Raw genomic sequence first — 21,622 nt, forward strand, 5'->3', positions numbered from 1 at the left:
CAGTTGTGACTGTAATACAGAGGAAAATGAAGGTAAGTAAGTAAACTGCAAACAAGAGACAGCATGAAAAATTTCCATTAAAAGAAAAAGCATAGGAATACTGTAAAATCTAAAGCAAATATGCTTGAACTACTTGTAATACTGTCACCCAGTAGCATCTAGAAACCTTAAAGAGCCAGAGTAAATGTTTACACTTGCTAGGGTAACCGCAGAGGCAAAAGGACACGCAACCCTCCCCACATACCGCAGCCGCCATTCGGCCACGTTCCGCCCACTGCCCCTCAGGCGGCCCCGGAAGCAGCGGTACCGGAAGTAGCACCACCTAGCCCCGCCCCCAGGCCACGCCGTGGCTCCGCCCCGTGCCTGAGGGAGGAAGCGCGCGGCGCTGCCTCCACCATGATGGCGGCCAGCGCAGGAAGGGGCGGCGCGCGGGGCGGAGCGGCGACGGCGCCGGCGGGGAGCGCGCAGCAGCGCGGCGGCGGATGGCAGGGATGGCGAGAACCCCGCGGCCCCCCGCGCTGCCCGCGGCGCCCGGCTGCGGCTCGGGCGCGGCCGGGCGCTGCGGGCTGCGCGGGGGACGCCGCTTCGACCCCTCTCCGGCCCGCTCCCCGCCGCCGTAGTCGGATCGGGGCCTCGCAGCGGCGGCCCGCCGGCGGCCCCGCCCCCTTTGTCCCCTTAAAGGGCCCGCGGGTGCCGCGCGCGGCTTTGCCAGTGCTCGCCTCGCGCCGATGGCGCCGCTCTCGGCTGCGGCGCTGCTTCCCTTCTGGTCGCCTCTCGTTTCCTCCCTCCGTTCCCTTTCGCTTCCGGGGTCACAGCCGCCGCGGCCGCCGCTCGGGAACCAGCCCCGTCCCGGGGCCCGGCCGGGAGAGCCGGCCGCCGCGCTCCCCGCAGGCCGCGCCGTCCCGCCGTCCCCATGGCCAGCAACCCTCAGCCGCAGCCCCCGCCGCCGCCGCCGCCGCCGCCGCCCCCGCAGCAACAGCCGCCGCTGCCGGGGACTGGAGCCGGCGCGGGGAGCGGCGCGGCGGAGCCGGAGCTGGTCTCTATGATCGTGAGTCACCTCAAGAGCCAGGGGCTCTTCGACCAGTTTCGCCGCGACTGCCTGGCGGACGTGGACACCAAGGTGCGGGCGGGCGGCGGTGCCCGGCGGGCTGCCGGCTCCGTTCCCCGGGCGCGGGGCCGGGCGGGAGGGAGGTGTGGGGCGGCCGCGCGGGCCGTTGGAACTCGCGCCTCCTCGGCTGTTATGCGGGGCGAAGCTGAGGCCGCGTTCTCGGAGGGCGGCGGTGCGAGCGCGGCTGTTGGTGCCGAGCCTTTCCGGCAGCGCGCGTTAAATGCGTTACAAGCTCGTAGCAAGCCGGGAACGGCCGCTGCCTGCCGCGGGCCGCCGTGAGGCCTCCGGCTACTCCGGAGAGCTGCGCGTTGTCCAACCTTTCTGTCCTCTTGTGCTTTGTTGTTTTGTTTTTTTTTTCTTCAGCCTGCCTATCAGAATTTGAGACAGCGTGTTGATAACTTTGTTTGCAACCATTTGGCCACTCATACCTGGAGTCCTCATCTCAACAAGAACCAGCTGAGAAATAACATTAGGCAGCAGGTTCTCAAGTAAGTGGTACTTCTGGGGTTTCTGTTGGAATACACTTGTGTTCTGTGACAGCTAGCTGAAGCTGTAGGTCAGTTGTAAGCTGCCTGTTTTCTTTCAAGGGACTTCTAGATAAGCTTATGTTTTTATTATTATTATTATTATTATTATTATTATTATTATTATTATTATTTTAATTTAAACAAACGGTGGTATTATTTCAGTTAGCACTTTGTCATCAGCGTTACTCAGAGTTACGCTTCAAATGTTATTTTGACTGATTGGAATTTATCCGGTGATGGAAGGCTTGTTTCTGACTTGGGGTGTGACATCCCAGCTCAGGATAATCTTTGCTATTTCTTAAAAATAAACGCAGTTGCTCTTATCTGATGTTGAACTAAGGATAATAAATAGAATTTGACAGATAAAGCCCTGCAAAGTGCAAATCACAAAACACAAAACTGAATGTAAATCTGTCTAGAGGGAGAAAAGCTGTTGTGGGACTGCTCTTACATCAAAATGATGTCATGCACTTATCTAATGCTTGATTGTTTCATGTTCCGTTAGTTTTACTTCTTAAAAAGTAGTCATAAGAAGCATGGGGAAGTTTCTTTAAGTAGAGTGAGTTTTGTCACTGAATTGGGTCTCATACAAAGGATTTGTGAACAAATGTGTTCAGTTGTGATTTAGTGACTTTTTGTAACTGGTACAGAGAGAGAGATCTGGGGATTTCTTAATCCAAGCAATGGTGTCAAAAGACAGTGTAATCTTTTATAAAGAGGGGTCTGGAGAAAACCTTAAGGTAAGAAGTTCTCCATTGTCACTAATTTTGTTACTTAAGGTTAAAGGTGTTCTATAAAGCTGTACAAACTCATAGTTGTCGCAGTGTATTGTGTGAAAAGTGAATTAGAACAATGGAGGCTGATTAATCTGTTCCTCACGCTGTCCAAAATTTATTTATTTTATGCCACGGGAGTTGATAAGATCAGATTCCTTCTTAACGTTTCTTCCAAAATATGCTTTTACAGTTAGTTAACATTTGTAGACATAACCACTGGAACAGGCTGCCCAGGGAGGTGGTGGAGTCTCCTTCTCTGGAGATGTTCAAGACCTGCCTGGACGCCTACCTGTGTGACCTGGTGTAGGAACCTGCTTTGGCAGGGGGGTTGGACTCGATGATCTCTGGAGGTCCCTTCCAACCCCTACAATTCTGTGATTCTGTGAACCAGTACTGACATAGCCACAGGTTGTACTGTTGTGTCATTTCCATGCAATTGGATCACTTCGTTTCTTAGACTTTTTCTTAATTTATAAGGTGTTAGAGCTGTGGAAATACAGCTGACTAAATACATACCTGAGTGATGTTCAGAAAACATTAGTGCTTCACTTAAAGTGTTTAGAAGTGTTTGCATGATATCTAACTGAACATGTCATTAAGACATTCTCCAAGAGTCATTTTCTTATTAACTGTGAATGGAACTTTTGTTCTAGGTCTGGAATGCTGGAATCTGGAATTGACAGAATTATTTCTCAGGTTGTGGACCCAAAGATCAACCACACATTCAGACCTCAGGTGGAAAAAGCTGTTCATGAATTTTTAGCAACACTGAATCACAAAGAGGAGGCAGGCCCCAGTACAGCTGCAAGTGAGGAGAAAACGGACACGTCTGTTGCCGTGCAAGGTATTCTACCTCTTCTGTTAGCAGTCTACTATCAAAAGTTGGTTTTCTTTAGGAAAGGGAACATTGACTAGGTTTGTTGCTAGCACAGAATCATTGGTATCCGTATTGGCAAGCTGAGCTCCAGGCAGCCTGCGATTATACTTGTCTCTTGCTACAATTATAAAGTTAGAAGGCAAGAGAGATGTCACCATGTATCACTTTGTCACTTCCACTCAGCTTTACAGGAGATCAATTTACTGTAGGGAGGAATGTTGGTCTTAGGTTCTGGCCCTGTAAGTATTGTATGGTCAAATGAAACATAGCTGTACGAAAAGAATGACTCAATTTTTTTATCCTTTGGTAGATCCAAAGGGGTTATCTGGAAGACATTTAATTCTGTTGCTCTGTGCTAAGATTCTCTCAGGAACTTAAGTTCTGCTGCAAATCAGCTAATCCTTTGTTTGTCTATAAACACATCAGTTTATTTGTTTTTTATTTATGTTGCCCTGTATCAGCTTCTAAGGGCTTTGGCAGGTATTTGTCCATTCTTTCTCTTCCTAAGAGACTCCACTGCAGTTCATTTAGTTGTAACCAGACCCTTTATTTAAATCCTAGCTCTTTTCCTGTGGGGCCCGCTTCCTTTAAAGTAAGTGGGTTAACAAGCCAGCTGCACCTCCCCATGCTAGTCCAGTTAACTCTTTCTCATCAATCTTCAAAATTCATTTTAAGAGAATAGGAAACTGATATGTTCTTTTGATAGCTCTATTATTTTATAATCAGTACACTGAGTTCATTTCTGCTGTCATTTATGAAGATATAAGGGGAAGAGATGTAGAATTCTTGTGGCAGTACGCTTTTCCCTAGCCTACTGATGATAAAGTTGAGCTTCCTTCTCATAGACCATTCTTGCTGTTTCTTGAAGATTGTAACATCTTGTTCTTTATTTTTTTTTAATAACCGAAATCTCTAGATGCAAAGTTAGTGAAATATTTTGGTTTATCTTATTTATCTTAAATGGAGTAGTAGTTAATTTTTCTTTTGACTTTCTTAATGTCATTGTCATTCTATCTAAATGGCTACTTCCCCTCAAACATTACCATCATGGAAAATGGTAGGAACTAACTTAAACTGTTTTCTTTCTTCCTGTTCAAGGTGTTTCTACTACTGCTCCTAGTGGCAATGTAGCTAGTGATGCAATGTCAATTTTGGAAACAATAACTTCTCTAAACCAAGAAGCAAGTGCTGCCAGGGCTTCTACAGAAAACTCAAGTTCCAAAAACAATGACAAAGCTGCAAAAAGACTGTTATCTCAGCAGAGTGTTGATGGTGGCACTGAGAGAAACATGGAAGACATGCCAGATAAAGAAAAAGCAATTTCTGATCCTTCTGGAGAAGGGGCTGAAACATTTGTGAAGTGTGAAGATTCAAATGAGCTTCCTTGCCAAAGTGAAGAAACGAAAAATTCAACAAAGGATGCCAGTAGTTCATCTGTTACAATTAAAGATGCAAGTAAAGAAATACAACAGGATAGTGAAGATCAGAAGAGTAAACTAATAGATAAATGTGAAAAGAAACCAGAAGGTGATAGGAGAAAAGAAAAGAAAGAAAAACTTGACAAGAAGAAAAATGATGATACTGCTAAGTCAAAAGAAGAAAAACAAGTGAAAGAGTCAGAACCAGTGAAACAGTTAGTTCCAGAAAAAAATAGCAATAAACATAAAGCATCTGAAAGTGCTAAAGAAGGTATGGTATGGGCAGTGCTTGCTCTTAAAATATGGATATGCTAAAGTGTATTCAGGAGCTGAATTAGAAATGTGTGTGGGAAAATATGTTTTCTGCTAGTTCTGACATACTAGCCACAGTTAGCTCATGGCTCATCTCCTTTCACTGAGGTACATGAATCAGGAAATGTGGATCTTTGATTCTTCAGGCATTTTCCTCCTTAGTCATGTGTTATTCCAACAAGATCTCAGCAGTTTAAGGTGTTAATTTTTTTTTCCTTTGCTATTTCTTATTCTTAAGATTTTGTTTTCAATGTTAAATTTTTTTTTTTTTTGTAAGAAAAGCTTTTCAAATACAATGTGCTGTATTACAGCTTCTCTCTTTTTCTCCTTTGCAAGAGCATACATCACTAGATTCAGATACAGATGTACTCAGTGACATCACTGTCAGCTCTGTCCATACGAGTGACCTTTCTTCCTTTGAAGAGGAAAGCGAAGAAGAACCTGTGATTTCTGACAGTACTGAAGAGGGGGAGATCACATCAGATGGTAAATCAGTTAGATTGTTAATGGCAGTGCTAAAATTACAAAAAATAGTATGCAACTCTTTTGTAATTTGAATACGTTCTCTAACAAATTTGATGTTTTGCAGTATTTTGTGTTTACCTGGGAGATTTTAAATTTGGACTGGTAGTATTTGTGCAATCATGAAGGATGAATAGAAGACATATTTTGAGTCTCTTTTTTTGTAATAGTATTATATATGCTAAATGTTGTCACTCTTACTACAGTGTATAATAGAGAACAGAACCACTTAAGTGATGGATATGAGGCTTTGCAGTCAGATTTTTACCTTCCTTTTTGCCAGAAATGTAGCAAACACTGGAGTGATTTGTTAGTTTTCCTGCAGTACTGGATGTACTTGATTTTGCTGACTTTGTTTTCAGAGCTTTAGATTTGCTTGTATTTTCAAATTCTACCTGGTCGCAGCAGAAGAAATGTGAATTGGTCTAGCTTTAAGAGTTGGGAGACACTAAACCTGTTCTCTGGCTGGGTTACATTTTGTAGTTTTCTTTGTCTTGAGCAGACCACAGGTTCTTAATGATTTCTGCAAATATTACTCTGAGCGTATCTTTTCTGCTCTAAAAATGCTCTGTAGAAGCACTCAATTTCTTTTATGTTCTCTAGCTTTGATTTTTTCTTTTGATGATAGATTGCATGATGTGAAAACAAGCCTGAAGTATGTTTCAAGGGTGTAAATGCTTCTTATGGTATGAAGCATAAGTGCTTTTGCAATATCTCTGATAGTGCTGATAAATAAAATCTATTTCTGTCTTACTCAAATAATGCTACATTAGTGTAAACAAGTATGTTCTGTTTAAGTATTTTCAGCAAACCTATCTAGTTGAAGATTTTAAATGGTGTACAAATTTTTGGCGTAGGAATGAAGCTTAGTTTAATACTCAGCAGAAGTAATATTCTGACACAGTCCTGGAAGTAGCTAAATACTATAGATATAATGCAACAAGGTTTCAGGTACAAGGATTAAGCCCTTCATTATAATTTATTTTCCTTTTAACATCTTGAAAATTTTTTTTTAGCTGAGCAGCATACATAAATTAATATACGTTCCAGGTTTCAGGAATTTGATGGTATTTTGAACTTTAACTATGTTTTTGAGGAAAGTAAGTTAAGTTTGGGGTGGCTTGTTTCTTCAAAAGTGATGGTGAAAGTACTGCCTTAATTTATTAATCTCTCCGTGCACTTAAAAAAACTTTTCAGATGAAGAGGAGAAAAACAATAAAAATAAGGCAAAGCCTCATGCGAATGAACTGAGCGATGGGAGAGCCAAGCCGGTTCGTCATGCTTATGTTCGTAAGCCTTTTTTGTACTCCAAATACTTCAGTGATTCTGATGATGAACGAACAGTAGAGCAACGTCGCCAGTCCATTGTAAGTTTGAGTTTTGTTACTGCTCAGTGTCTTCATTCCTTAAACTTTCCTCCAGCACCAAAATTTCATTTCTTACTTGGCCGTGATTTGTAAGGAGGATTTTAGTTTTGTTTTCATTGTTACCCCTGTTCCTTCTTCAGACTTTAACCAGTATTGCATGATATAGAGCAATGCACTCCACGGAAACACTCTGCTGGGTGTAGTTAAAAAGGCTTCTGGTGGAGGTAAAAAAACAAGAAAATGAAACCACAAAAAAACACACACACACACACACACACACACACACACACACACACACACACACACACACACACAAGTCCACAGTGGCTTAAATACATGTGATGAGAACTTAAGTGGAAGAAGTAGCCTTCATCTACCTATGGTCTTCCTTCAGTGTGGTTTTGTGTAGTGTGGGCCAAGGATTTCTTTACAAATGCATTTCTCACTGTCCCTGAAGTAGTTGTAAGATTTCTGCAGGCAGTGAGAAGAGAGGTTTAAGCATGTTTCTTCTGGAAGAAAGCACACAAAGCAGGATCCAGTCGTTCTTTTAGACTTTCTGTTATTTCTGAATGCATGTTGCTTGTAACATAGCATTCTTCAATCCAAGCTAATAATGCTGGGGACTTGTGGGTGTTGAGTAAGATAGGGTCTGTATTTTGTTTATGCATTTTGAGGTTCGTAGAGCTGGAAAAAAAAATAGTAAATCAGTTAAACCTACCCCCTTTTAATTATTTTATATCTGGGGGGGGAAAAAAAGCTGCAAGGAAACACCTATAAACTATAGGTTTTTTTCTGCTTTTTTTTTCTTTTATGTAAATATTTATATAAATTAGATATGCTTGTTGATTAAGAAGTGTTGGTCTCTATCTGCTGTGTTGAGCAGCAGTGTAACTCTGGGAGTCAGCTAGTTTCACCTTACAGGAGTATTAGAGGATTCCATTTGCTTTGACATAAAGCTTTCAAAGTACTATTAATTTTTTTCTTTGCCTCAAGCCAAAGCATTCTGTTTTCTGTAGAATTTCTGTATATCTGTAGAATATTCTTTGACCTAATGATAAATTGTCTTTTCTTCCTTGTGTATCTCCAGGCCAAAGAAAAAGAGGAGAGACTTTTAAGAAGACGAATGAATAGGGAGAGACTTGAAGAGAAACGTAAACAGAAGACTGCAGAAAAAACAAAGTCCCTGAAAAGTGGAAGTCAAAATGCTAAAGGTATGAATATTTTAACTTTTTTTTTTTTTTTTTTTTTTTTTTAGGTCCTGTTGTGTTTTAACCCAGCAGGTGGCTAAGGAACCACATAGTCATTTGCTCAATTCCTCTCTTCCTATTAAGATGGAGGAAGAATTGAGTGGGTAGAACTCATGGATTGAGATAAAACTATGTACTGAGAGAGAGAAGTGATGCAGAAGAAATTGCTCACCATCCCCTGATCAATGCTGAGCTAGCCTCCAGCAGCGGATCAGAGAGAGAGATGAACTCCCACCCTCCGTAAAAACTCCTTCTGCTTGATGTCATAATGTATGTGATATCCCTTTGGCCAGTTTAAGACAGCTCTCCTGATTCTGTTCATTCTGAGCTTGTTAGGCCCTTTGCTGTGTATAGCCTTGGCTCTGTACAACATTGTTTAGCAGCAACTGTAAACATCAGTGTGTTGTCAGTGTTGTTGTTCTCATAGAACCAAAATGTAGCATCATACCAGACACTTTGAAGAAAGCAATTACATCCCAGCTGAAACTAAGACAAGATCTTATTTTAAGGGAAAATAAGGGTAAAATGACGACAATGGGCCTTTCTTCATTTCTCTTGAAAGTCCAATGTTTGTATAATCTGATTTCTCGTTTCAGTATATACATATTTAAATTGCTGGATTATCCGTGATTATATTGCTTGTATGCTCGTATATGTTAGTTTTATACATTTAGTGTTCTACAGACATAATTATTTCACCATTTGGGTATTATATTTCAGGAAAAAGTGGCTTGAATTTGGAAGAACCATCAGCAAGAAGTCTTGAGTCAAAAGCTACTGGTACCAGCATTAAGGATGTGCTTAAAGAACAGAAATTCTTAGAAAAAAAAGTAGCTTTGAGCAGAAAAAGAAAAAGAGATTCAAGGTATTTGTGTATTTAGTCAAATGAAGTGAAATCTTCAGAAATTTATTTTTGTAGATTGAATAGTTTCTCTTCAACTTTGCTGCTCACCTTATTTATTTAAACAATTTCTTTCTAAGATACTTGGTTAACTTTGTACTAATAAGTATAAAGTTATGGCTGCTTAATGTACAGCAACTCAGCAGCCTTTGTGTGACTTCTTATGCACAGAATAATAAAAGGACATGAGAATGGTCAGCTGTTAGATGTTTGTGCATCTAGTAGAAAAGAAATGTGTGGTGTATCTCCATTAACTTTCGTTTTTGGAAGTGGCAGAGTTCCTAGTACATGCTTAACGTTTTCTCTTTTTCTCTTCTGTCATGTTTGTTTTGTTGTTGTTGTTTTTTTCAAGCTTTTCATTACTACATTTTCATTCACTTACCTTATTTCTTGACCTCATTAAGGAAGTAAGATTTAAAAAAAAAAAAAAACAAAAACAAAAACAAAAACAAAAAAAAAAAAAAAAACCACACTTCAGATCAGTAGTAGTGAAGCTTAATTGACTGCTTGTGTATGCTTTTTATAATTTGCATATACATTAAAGAAGAAATGCGTTACACGCTGTCATGCTGGAATGTGCTCTGCGGTTGTTCCAGAAGAATAACTTTACTTGCTTGATGTTCAACTCACTCTGATCTTTAATTTCATATTTTCTATTTGTACAAACATGCATAGCTGTCTATGTACATGTGTAGATATAGTAAATGAGCCATATTTCTAAAAGATAACATTTTTGCAATTTTTCTTTTAAATGGAGAGCATTAGGTTTTTTTGTTTGTTTGTTTTTGTTTTTTTTTTGTTTTTTTTTTTTAGAAAAATGTATTAACTATTTTACAGGGACAACTTTACTACTAATATTGTCATCCTGATGTTCTCTGATTTAAAGCAGTGTTGTCCAGAGGACATGTATGAAGTCAGTACGCATAATTTGGACAAACTATATAGTCATAAGTTTTGTAACCATGTTCTCCTTCAGTATTTCAGTGTACATTTATCTCGTTTTCAGCTTTAAGAGCAGAAATTGTCATGTTTTGAGTTGCTGTCTTTTTTTTCTGATTGCTTGTCCAAATACTTGTTTCAGGCGTGTTGAAGACAGTTGGAAGAAGAAATATGAGCCATCTGAAGATGATTCTAAGGAAGTGCAAAAGACAAATGAGGTATGTGTCTCTAAGGCTAATAAAATTAATTACAAAAAGAAATACTATTATGAGCTTTTTAATTGCAGTAATGCTTGTTCATACATCCATACCAAACTGCATACTATTGCAGCATTTGTTCTTATGAATTGTTTTTTTCATGCTTCTAGTGCTCTAACATTAAATCAATTTTGTTTTCTGAATTCTAGTAAACGCTAGGTTGCATTGTTTATGTATTTGGTGCTGATTTGTTTTGTACTGGAAGGAGGGGATTTGAGCAATATTCTGTAAATTATGTTGTACTTCACAAATAGCAGTCTGTCTTACATGCAAAGATTTGATAAATTTGATTTTCTTGAACTTTTCCTTGGGAAGTTGTAACAATGTAGTCTGACTAGTAGAAGACAATTCTTGAGTTTTTAGCAACAAAGTTATTACCAAGAAAGTGACAGGCAGAAGTTTAACTGGAAGTCTAGAACTACCTGGTATGAGTTTCTGGATTTTGTTTAAACATTGTATCAGATTTTTGAAGCGACTCATGGAATATTTGAAATGGTTGTTGTCCATTTAAAGATATATTTAAATTGTTTTTAAAAGGAAAGTTCACTTTATAAAGAAGTTCAAGGTCAGGCAGACTGTTAAATTCTGTTTCTTTTGGCTTTCCTACAATAGCAATCAGTTGAAATAAGATTAATTTTTTCTCATCAATTTTTACAATTCTTATTATGATAAGGGTTCCCTACTGCATTGTTTTTAATTTGCCTTCAACAATTCTCAGTCATGTAGTGAAGGAACTCTGACATCTGCCTACATATATTTAACTTTCTTTTACAGACTTGTGAAAAAAATTCTTCAAAAGAATTAAAGCATAACCATGGCAAAACTGAAACCTCTAAACCACTTCGAAGACTTTCAGAATCGATACATTCAGCTGAGGAAAACAAAACTGATTCTAAAGTGGAAAAAGAACATAAAAGAAAAATTTCCACATCTCTTCATACTGAAGGAAACCAACAGGACATTGAAACAAAGGACCCAAAAAGACAACTGGAAAGATCAGAAGCCAATACTGATGAACTACAGAAGCAGAAAACCATATTCAAAAATGAAAAACACCCCAAAAAAGATAGTGACACAGAAATTCAACATATGAGAAATGCTGCCAAAAAAGAAGCCAAGTCTTACAGAGATAAAAATGAAAAGGAAGTAATGGCATTAGAAGATAAACTTTCCTTAAAGCATAAATGTAAAGGAGATAATATTCATAAATCGGTTGAAGATGTTGAACTCCATTCTTCTGAGAAAAGTTTGAAAGGAGAGGATGGTGCTCAGAAACATAATCAACAAATGAAGAATTCCTCAGATGACAAATCTGAAAGAAAAAGTAAACACCGAAGTGAACGGAAAATATCAGTAACTGGAAAAGATGGAAAAGGTATTTCTGATTCCACTTTAAAAGCTGAAGAGTTACTTCGTAAGGAAAATAAAAAAGACAGGCATCTCTCAACAGAAAAATCAAGAGCAGAATACAAATCCAAAAGATCTCTGAGTGATTCTAGGCCGCAGAAGGATTCTATAAGTGCCTCAAAGCAACTTGCTTCTGCATCGCACAAAAGAAGTGAAAGTTACTCAGAAGAAAAACATGAAATAAAATCCACTAACTCTGACTGTAATTTGAAGCAAGAAGATGGTGTTCATAAAGACAGACGAAGATCTAAGAGCCTTGCAGAAGACAAAATTTTATTGAAGTCTAAGTCAAAGAGTCATAGTAAACAATTGAAAGCATCCGAAACAGAATTACAAGAAAATTTAGCAAAACAAGATACTAGTCAGAAACTGGACAAAGATAAGCACATGGAAGAGAATGATTTGGATAAACAACACAATTCCAAAAATGAAGATAAAATATCTGAAGAGAGCGGTGCTGATTTTGAGTTTGAAAGTGGAATGCAGTCAACTCAGGGATCACAAAAAGACTCCAGTCACAGAGTTAAGTTACACTTTGGAGAAAGAGGATCTGTAAAAGAGAAATGTAGAGGTGATAAAGATTTAAGTAACTCCAAACTAGAAAGAAAGTTATCTGTTGAAAGTCACAAAAGCAGAAGCATAAAGCACGGCAACAAGGAAATAAAGAAAAAGGAAGAATGTGCCAAAGTGGAGGATAAAGATATGAAAGAAATGGATGGTGGACATGAGAAAGTAATGGGCATCACAGTGACAGTGGATAAAAAACAAAGTAAAAAGGTATCCTGTGAAAACAGAAAAGGCAATATATCAAACCACAATTTGCTTGGAGAGGAAAAGCAATCAGTTGGTGTAACTGTAAGCAGCTCTCTTCCTGTTCCTCAGAAGTTGAATATGAATAGTAATGACATGTGTTCTGGTCATGAGGGAGAAGTGATGGAACTTGATTTGGATGAAAAAAAAGTACAAGAAGAATCTAAAATGGAAGGAAAAGACATTTTAAATTCAGTTCAAGCCACAGATGCCAAATACACAGCAAAAGGAAAAATCTCTTCTGCAAGTAAGGAGTTAAAACACACCTTGGCAGATCTTGAAGCTTCTGAATTGAAGTTTCTGGCTGCAGTTGAAAAAGCTAATAAACAAGAAGATATCCCTAATAAGCAAGCTGGTGCCTTAGATGCTTTATCCAAACAAACGTCAATGGATCAAGGACTCCATAAAGAAGGAGCTTATAAAATGGGTATTGTATCTGGAAAAAGTCATGGAATCTTACTGAATGCTCCCAGTAAGGACCGAACTTCAGAAGACAGCAGAAAACCAAAGAATTTTAAAACTGTGGTAAATTCTAATTCAGATAATGTTCCTTTAGCAATTAATTCTCCCAGAAAAGATGCTGCTGATCCAAAGTCCATGGATATGGAGATCTCTGATTTTACGCATTGGGGTAGTATGTCTAGTACATCTAAAGAAGAATGCCGTAATTCAGATGGGACTACTTTGTTTGAAGGTGACGCAGCTTCAAAGAATGATGCAACACAGGTTGTATACATGGAACAAGAAGATAGTTTAGTGTTGAGTTCTATTATGAAAGGTGGTGATGACAACACTAAGACAAACAATATAGAAAAAGATAATGGAACACCCCATTCTGATGAGCAAACAATGGAAAACAGTGCAGCTGGCTCACCTAGTCAAGATTATGACAAAGCATCAAAATTAGAAAGCACTCCAAGAAGCAAATTGAAAATAAAAGAGGAAAGCTTGAGGACTGTTGTGACTGAAGACTGTGGAGATGTACCAACAAAAGCACTTCTAAAAAAACTGAAAAAGAAAGAAAAAGAGTGCTTAAATACAGATTATTCCACAAAGGGAGAAAGAAGCACAATGATGGATAATGTGCAACAGAATGAGACGTGTGATACTTGTAATGTGATGCCATCTTCCTCTGTGCTAGCATCTAAAAAAGATCCTGAAGAAACAGTCAAAGACTCTGTTCCAGCTACTGGGCAAGAAAAGAATAGTAGCAGAAAAGATAAAGATGAAAGCAGTGCTATAGGTACCAGTGCAGGAAGCAGTAAACTTAGTCTGTTGTACAGCAGTATACAAACAATTCCAGCCACTGTGATAGGAACTAGCACAGAAAAGATTGAAAGCACTGTAATGGCCTCTAGTACAGGAGAAGAAAGAGCTGAAGGTGCATCACATTCTGAAAAGGGAAGTGATGCTACAACCACTTGCTCAGAAGAAGAAAGCGAGATGGCATTAATCTGCACAAGCATAGAAGCTGACGAAGGTTTCACAACAGGCTTATGGGTAAAAACTGGTGAGGGGAGTAGTTTCGTTACAGGAACAGATATTGGTGAGTGTACAGTTACAGCAGCAGCAGAAGGTGGTGGCAGTGTCGTCACTGAAGGATTAGCAGAAAGTGAAAGCTTTCTAACAAGTACAAAAGAAGAAGAAAATGATGATTGCACTATGGTTGATGCAGAAGAAAGCAGTAAGGATTCAGTCAATGGAAGTGGAGTAGAAAATGAAGATAGTGTGAATAGTGCTGGAGCAGAAGAAAAAGATGATGCTGTAACTAGTGCGGGCTCTGAAGAGAAGCGAAAGACCTTGACTTGTGTAGGTGCAGGCAAATTAGAAAGTTCTGTGTCCTGCTTAGGTGAAGCAGAGAGTGATGGTGCCGTAACTAGTGCGGGTACAGAATCAGGTGAAGGATCAACAAGTGGTGGCAGTTCAGGTAAATTTAGGGGCAATATAAGAGCTGACCAAGTAAAAGAACATGAAAGTACTGTGACTTGCACAGGTGCAGAAGAAAGAAGTCGTAACTTCATTATGTGTTCAGTAACTGGTACAGATGCCCAGGGAGAAGGTTCTGTAAGTGGGGCATTTATTGCAGTGGTCGCAAATAACAGTGCCACAACTGGAACTACTGGTGACAAATGTGAGGATACTATAAATGGTGAAAGTACAGTGACCAGCACAGGCATAACTCCAGAAGATGATGCTGAAATTTCAGTTCTCTGTACAGGACTAGAAGACAGCAATGAAGGTTTTGCAGTTTGTTTAGATACTGAAAAATGTGAAAGTGCAATGGACAGCACAGGGACAAAGGAGGAAGCTAGTATCACTATAGTCAGCATTGGACCCTGTGATGATGAAGGTTTTGTGACTAGTACAGGCTCAAAAGAAGAGGATGAAGAAGGTGAGGGTATTGTGACCAGTACTGGAAGGGGAAATGAAGAAATTGAGCATGCTTCTACTTGTACAGGAACGGAAGGTGAAAATACACTGATTTGTATAGGTGCAGAAGAAGGTGAAAGTTCCATTATCTGCATAGTTGCTGAACAAATGGAAGCTGAGTCAGGACTGGCTGGCACAAATGTAAATAAGCTTACCGTTGACAGCATGACAGATGTAAAGAAAGAAGCTAATTGTGGCACAAACTGCAGAAGTGCTAAAGGGATAGTTGAAAGCAGTGTAACCAGTGCAAGTGCTGATGATGAGGATGCTGTGGCAGCATGCATAGAAAAACATGAAGGTACTTTGATTTCCTTAGATGCTGAGGAGTGTGAAGGCCCCATGACTAGTGCTATGACTCTGCAAGATAGAGGTCAGCCTGGTGCTGACGGGCGTGAGAATTCCATGACCTTTGGCAGTGGAGCACTTGATGGCTCTATAAGTAGTGCCATTCCAAAGGAAGATGAAAATTCTCTTATTCCTGCTGACAGAGAGGAAAAAATTAAAGGTGATATCATCTCTACCAGTACAGTGGAAGGAAGTGATGCTCCATTACATTCAGCCGTAGATACTGAGGATGGTCTGCTTACCATTGCAAGAGCAAATGAAAGTGGGGAAAGCTCTATGATCTCAGTCGATGCTGAAGGTACAGAGGTGCCCATGCCCAGCACAGCTACAGAATTTAAAGAAAGTGTGCTTGCTTTTAGCAGTAAACAGGACAAAGATGAGTGCACAATGATTTCCACTAGTATTGTAGAAGAATTTGAGGCTCCTATGTCTAGTGCCACTATTGAATACAATGGTCAGCTCCCCTCTGTGAAAACAAAAGAAATAAATGAAAGTACTGTGGTTTCTGTAGGTACAGAAATATATGACGTTCCCATGCCCAGTGCATCCAGTGCAGAAGAAGATGATGAAAGGCAGCCAACTGCTAGCAATAAAGAAGAAAAAGATGAGTGTGCTATGATTTCCACAAGTGTTGTGGAAGAACAAGTAATCCTGATGTCAGATGAAGTTGCAGAGGAGACAGTTCAACATATCTCAGAAACAGAATCTAAAAATGAAACAGTAATGATCTCTACAAGTACAGCAGAATGTTTTGAAGCTCCTATGTCTAGTGTAGCTGTACAAGATGAAAATAAACTCACTGCTTCAGAAACAGAAGGGAGATATGAAGCTGCTGTGATCACCACAAGTATGACAGAGGAATGTGAAATAGTACTCATCAGTGCAGCACCACAAGCTGAAGATCAACTCCTTGTAGCAGAAAGAGATGAAGAGGATATCTCTCCAAATGCATCTGAGGAATGTAAGATTGTGGAGACCACTGCTACTGTAGATGAACAGTTTGAACTAGCTGCTTTCAATACAGATACAAGAGGCAAAGGTTCTGTGATTTTTGTGGGAGAATGTGGAGGTCCTATGCTGAGGGTTGCCACCAACAGTGAAGATCAGGATGCTGCTTCAAGTATAGGAGATAAAGAGGAAGGAGCAGTGATCGCTCTGAGCACAATGGAAGAATGTGATAGTGTCTTCACATTTACTGTCATAGAAGGTCAACTTGATGCTGAGAGTTCAGAAGTAAAAGACAAAAGTGAGGAAGTTTTTAATACTGCTAACCAAATTGAATGCATCCTATCAACTGCGGGCCCAGAAAAAAGCGGTAATTCTTTGCTTGTAATTGGTCAGGAGAATGAGACCCATGAAAGTGTTGTGAGGGGAGCATCAATAGCATCTCAGATGACTGTAGACAGTGAAATCACAGAGGCAGATGAAAATTCAGTCAATCTCATGAGTGTAGATGAAGCCCTTTGCGTGGAGATTAGTACAGAGACTGCTGTGAGCCCAAGTCCTTCCTCAGAGGTAAACGAGGATGATGAGCAAGCTGAAGATGTGTTGCATGAGGATGTTGCATCAGAACTCTCTTGCGTCATTTCAGAAGCATCAGTAAAAGGTGAAACATTAAGAGATATAAACTGTAACTCAGACGTGCTTTTAGAAAGTGACTTTTCTGAAATAAGGACTCTGTTGCCTGGGGAACGGTCTCCTTCCTTAGTTTCTGCAAATGAATTAACTGTAAATAACCACAATGAAGAGACGATAGAAGCAGAATTGGGGGAGAAAAGTGACTGTCCTGTGTTGCATGTAGAAGAGCTATATGGCAGCGATGATAAAATGAACTTGGTTAAAGTAGATGATTCAGGAGTTGAAGTTACTTTTCAGAAAACTAATACAACCTGTAATTCAGGTAAGGATTTCTGTGGGGTTTTGTTCTCTCTTGAGTTTATAGATATCCTCAGTAAATGCTTTTTACCATGACTAGAATTAGCAATAACTTATGCTGTTCAGATATATCAGACTTCTTTGTAGTTTGCCAAATACTTGCTAATTATGAATTAATGAAAAATAGTTAAGCATGTAATTGTGTCTGTATTGGTGTGACTAAAGAAATCAGTATCTGATGCGTGTTGAAAGAAATGTTATTGGATTGCAGAATGGTTACTAAAATGTATCAACTTAAAATTATGAGCTAATATGTTGTTTGCAAGAGATTTCATTACCAACGTTCAGAAATTCAAAAATACTTTTATAGGAAGGAGGATGTATTTTATTTAGACATATGTTCAGCAGTTTAAAAATGGCAACTTAGTAGTGATCTTTGGAAATCAAGAATGACCATCCTTAATCATAACTGCAAATTTTCTCAGGACTTCTTATATTTAAAAAAAAAAAAAAAATTGCTTCAGTCTCTTTATAGAGCCATAGAATGTCATAGGTTGGGAGGGTTCATCTTAGGTTGAAGTTCATCTAGTTCCAATCCATCCTGCTGTGGGCTGGGTTGCCACCCACCACATCAGACTGCCCAGTGCCCCATCTGACCTGGCCTTGAAAACACTGCCAGAGATGGAGCATCCACAGCCTCTCTGGGCATCCTGTTCCAATGCCTTACCACCCTCTGAGTTTTAAAAAAAAACAAAGGGAAAAAAAAAGAACAAACCCCTAATGTCTTCTTCCTAATGTCTAACCTAAATCTCCTCTCTTCTATTTTAAATTCCCCCTTGTTCTGTCATTATCAGATTACGTAAAAAGTTGGTCTTCCTCCTGCTTGTATGCTCTCACTTCAGGTACTTGAAGGCCACAATGAGATCTGTCTGGAACCTTCTCCAAGCTAAACAAGTCCAACTCCTTCAATCTGTCTTTATAGGAAGGGTGCTGTTGCCCTTTCATCGTCTTTGTGGTCCTACTCTGGACCTGCTCCAGCAACTCCACATCCTTCCTGTACTGGGGTCTGTGGACTTGGGCTCGCTTACACTGAACTTTTACACTGAATTTTTGAATTCTTTTCTTGCTGATACACTAATACACTTGAAATAGTCATCCTTTATGTTACTAGAGGAATTGGGCAATGATCCTAAATACACAAATATTTTAAGTCGGCAATGATTTTAGGTATCTATTTTAGATAGAATGCTTGTGATAGCATATGGCACTAAGAATACGTTGGCACTAACATCATGTTTTATTTCTAGTTCCATTTTTCTTAGGAGGTTATTACTTCAAGTGAATTTGCATGGTTGTGAGTTCCTTAAAATACCACCTAATGAGCGTTCTTCTGTTTTCAGCCTTTTTTATTCTCCAGATTAGCTGCAACACCAGGTTTAGGAAATAGTAAATTCTTTAAAGATCAAGTTCATTGTAAATTTTGGAGGAAGTAAATGGTAGAAGAATCAGTAGAGAAATGTTCTTATCTTTGTGTACACCAATGGGAATGGACTGCTGTTCATATATTTATTTTAATAGGTTTTTCCTTTTCCTGTTTGACTTTGCTGTTGTTTCAAAAATGCACTAAAATTTTATGGTGTGAGTTTGGGTCTAGTTTCTCAAGGGTTGGTTGTATTCTCTAGTTGCCTTCGCTTATAAAAAAGGTGCCCAAAATAGTTGTATAAATCATACAAAGTTTGTGTCTGCATGGCTTGTTTTTCAGATGTTGAAAGCATGTAGTTCCCATACAGAATTAAATGGGTGGGGTTTTAAGCTTTTGTGAAACAATCATCACTGACAGGAGGTACTGAGTCTATGGAAATTGGATAATTTCAGTGGTTGTGGTTTTAGAGCTTATGGGTTTAGACCTAATTGTCACTTAAAGGAAAAAATATTATTCTTAGTATTAATTTGTACCTGTGGATTCATTAATACAGTAGTAATTTGCTATTTAGAATTGGGTCAGAAAATCTATTGATGTTTTTAAAGGAAAAGCATGGAAATAAGGCAAAGTCAGAAGTCATAAGTAAGCTGGTAAATCCTGACAGCCTATATTCACCACTTCTTGTGTTTAAGGAAAACAGAGAAATACGTGTGTTCTTGCAGATGCTGAGTTATTCTTTTGAACTGGTTTGCTGCAGACAAACTTGCTGTAGTTTCCATTGCCTACAAGATGAGGCTGTCTTCGCATGTTGTGCTCATGAGATGATGCTAAAGGATGGTGTTCTACTGTAGCTGAATACAGTACTGAGCTAAATACAGTGTAATGTAATTGAATAATCTCAACATGTTTGTATTTCATTAGGCAATAATGGAGCTTTACCAAAGTTGGCAGAAGAACTAGAATTTGAAACTAACTTGAGAACTGAAGAGGTATTTATGATATTTTAAATTTCTTCACTATTTCTTGCATGGTTTTAATTTCTAAGATTTCTTACTGAGCCTTTTATTTCTGTTCAATAAGAATTACATTTCAAAACTTTCAAAGAGTCATTTTTTTCAGAACTTTCAGCTGTATTCTTTTAAACAATTGGCATTAAAGTTGTGTGATGTCCATGTTTTTCTGTGGTAGAACCAATTCCCTTCCTTAGCTGTGTTTTCTTCTATGACAGTGACATCCAAGATTGCTTTTCATTAGAACTAGTCATACTGTATGCTTGCTTGTGATCTTACTTGTAAAAATAGTTATATATGCCTTAATACTTATGTTTGGCAGTCGCTGGTTTAGCGTTTTGAAGTGGTATACAACAAAATGAATAGAAGTGCATGTTTCACTTGATTCAGAGTATGGTTCAGAAAACTCACAAGCATCTCTAATAGGGCCACCTGGGACTTGCATAGGGATGCTGCCTTCAGCTCCAGGACAGACCACTTCAATTTTTCTGAATCAAGCCTGAAATGCATTTCAGGAAAACCTGAGTCATGTTTGGTCTAGTGGGGTTTATTGATTTGAGTACCCCTGGCAAGTGGCTGTACTGTTTGCTGGGATAAGATGGTCCTACAGTCATTACGCTCGTATTCACGTGGCGTTGTGTCCGAGTTTACAATGTCTGGATTTGACTTAATGCTACGTGGAGTTAAGTATGCTTATCTATGCATTTTTAACATATAGCTGATCTACAGCTTGAATTAAAAAGTAAAGGGAAAAAAGACCCAAGTTGGGAAGGCTTCACTACACTTTGTTATGCTTTGCAGTTGCATATTTTTCTGTGTATGTGAACATTTCTATAATACTTATAGTGATTGGAACTCCTCTCACAGTAGGAATTTGCGCCTTGAATTCCTGAGGTTTCTCTTGAGATCTGGTTAAATTAATTTGTTCTTACTGACCAGCTTTAACTATGAAGTCAAGCTCATGGTATTACATTGTTCAACAGTAATATGACTAATCTTCGTCAGTCTGTTATTAATATTTGTATTACTATCTTAAGAATGCTTTTGAAGACTTACACACCATAAAACAATAGTCATCATTATGTGAGGGAGGGGAATGAAATGTGTTTGTACTAGATGTCTGTCATATTTTTTGTTTCCTTTCATCTTGTGTTTAGCCACCACAGCCTGAAAGTCCAAAAAGTGAAGAAGTATATGAGGATCTTCGTATTAAGGAGCTACAGAAAGGTGATTCCATAAATCTATTTCTAGATTTGAAAAATACTCTCTCTAGAGAGATTGAAGTAAAGCCTACAGAAACCTTTTGTGAAAGGCTTCTAGGAGTTCATGTTGCTTTGGAACTCATTTGCATTTGGTCTGCAAGAAAGAGGGAGGTGAATTTATCTTCTATTAGGAAGTACTAAAAGAAGGTGGAAAGCATTGAGTATTAAAAAAAAAATAAAGTAGACTGCTAATGTTTTATTTGACATTAATAAATATTTGAGGGAGGAAAAAAAGTTTGCTCAGCTGAGGTACAGAGACTTCCCAAAGAATGACTTGCTTCTTTCTTACCTTAGAATGTCCTTGTTTCTGGTGTTGTGAGAGGTGCTTTGGGGCTGTGACAAAAGTGCTGTATGATCAAGTCAGAATTAACAGGAAGATTTTTATTTATGTATTTACTTGTTGCTGTTGTTCTGTCCTGCTCTCCAGAAGATTAAAGTGTTTCTGGTCATCCACTGAAGTAAGTAGGTAGTCACCTCGCTAGAAATCTCAGTCAACTCTGCATCTCTGCTCAGTAATTCCTTTTCAATGCATAATGTTATTCTTAAATGGAGGAAGAAAAGAAAAAGCCCTCCTTCCCAGAAGCACATTATTTTAAAATGTGTTGCAGTTGTTTGGCTTTCTTATTAAAGCAGAAACAAACCCCTACTTTGTTCCCATCTTGATGGATTCTGTGCTCCAGATGCTTTACAAAGATGTTTACAACACTACCAGATGAGAGTTAATCTTCAGTTGGTGGAGTAAAAAGCAAAACTAAAATGAATTCCAGGAGGTACCAACAGTACTGCTGTATAGAGTCTGAAGAGTTGAA

General features: G+C 39.0%; 1 protein-coding gene across 1 annotated transcript in view; it reads left to right on the forward strand.

Annotated features, from left to right (window-relative positions):
* Window positions 1-913: 913 nt before the first annotated feature.
* Window positions 914-21,622, forward strand: part of BOD1L1 (biorientation of chromosomes in cell division 1 like 1) — a gene marked incomplete at both ends in the record, with an annotated part of 34,060 nt that continues 13,351 nt past the window's right edge. Inside the window, 12 exons of the mRNA XM_079534770.1 lie at window positions 914-1,120; window positions 1,472-1,596; window positions 3,065-3,255; window positions 4,387-4,977; window positions 5,355-5,504; window positions 6,738-6,907; window positions 7,995-8,118; window positions 8,875-9,019; window positions 10,137-10,212; window positions 11,026-17,143; window positions 19,463-19,539; window positions 20,709-20,778. Coding sequence (XP_079390896.1) covers window positions 914-1,120; window positions 1,472-1,596; window positions 3,065-3,255; window positions 4,387-4,977; window positions 5,355-5,504; window positions 6,738-6,907; window positions 7,995-8,118; window positions 8,875-9,019; window positions 10,137-10,212; window positions 11,026-17,143; window positions 19,463-19,539; window positions 20,709-20,778 — 8,044 coding nt within the window. The remainder of the gene's footprint in view (window positions 1,121-1,471; window positions 1,597-3,064; window positions 3,256-4,386; window positions 4,978-5,354; window positions 5,505-6,737; window positions 6,908-7,994; window positions 8,119-8,874; window positions 9,020-10,136; window positions 10,213-11,025; window positions 17,144-19,462; window positions 19,540-20,708; window positions 20,779-21,622) is intronic.

This window comes from Tetrao urogallus (genome assembly GCF_951394365.1).
Source record: "Tetrao urogallus genome assembly, chromosome: 4".
Taxonomy (NCBI): domain Eukaryota; kingdom Metazoa; phylum Chordata; class Aves; order Galliformes; family Phasianidae; genus Tetrao; species Tetrao urogallus.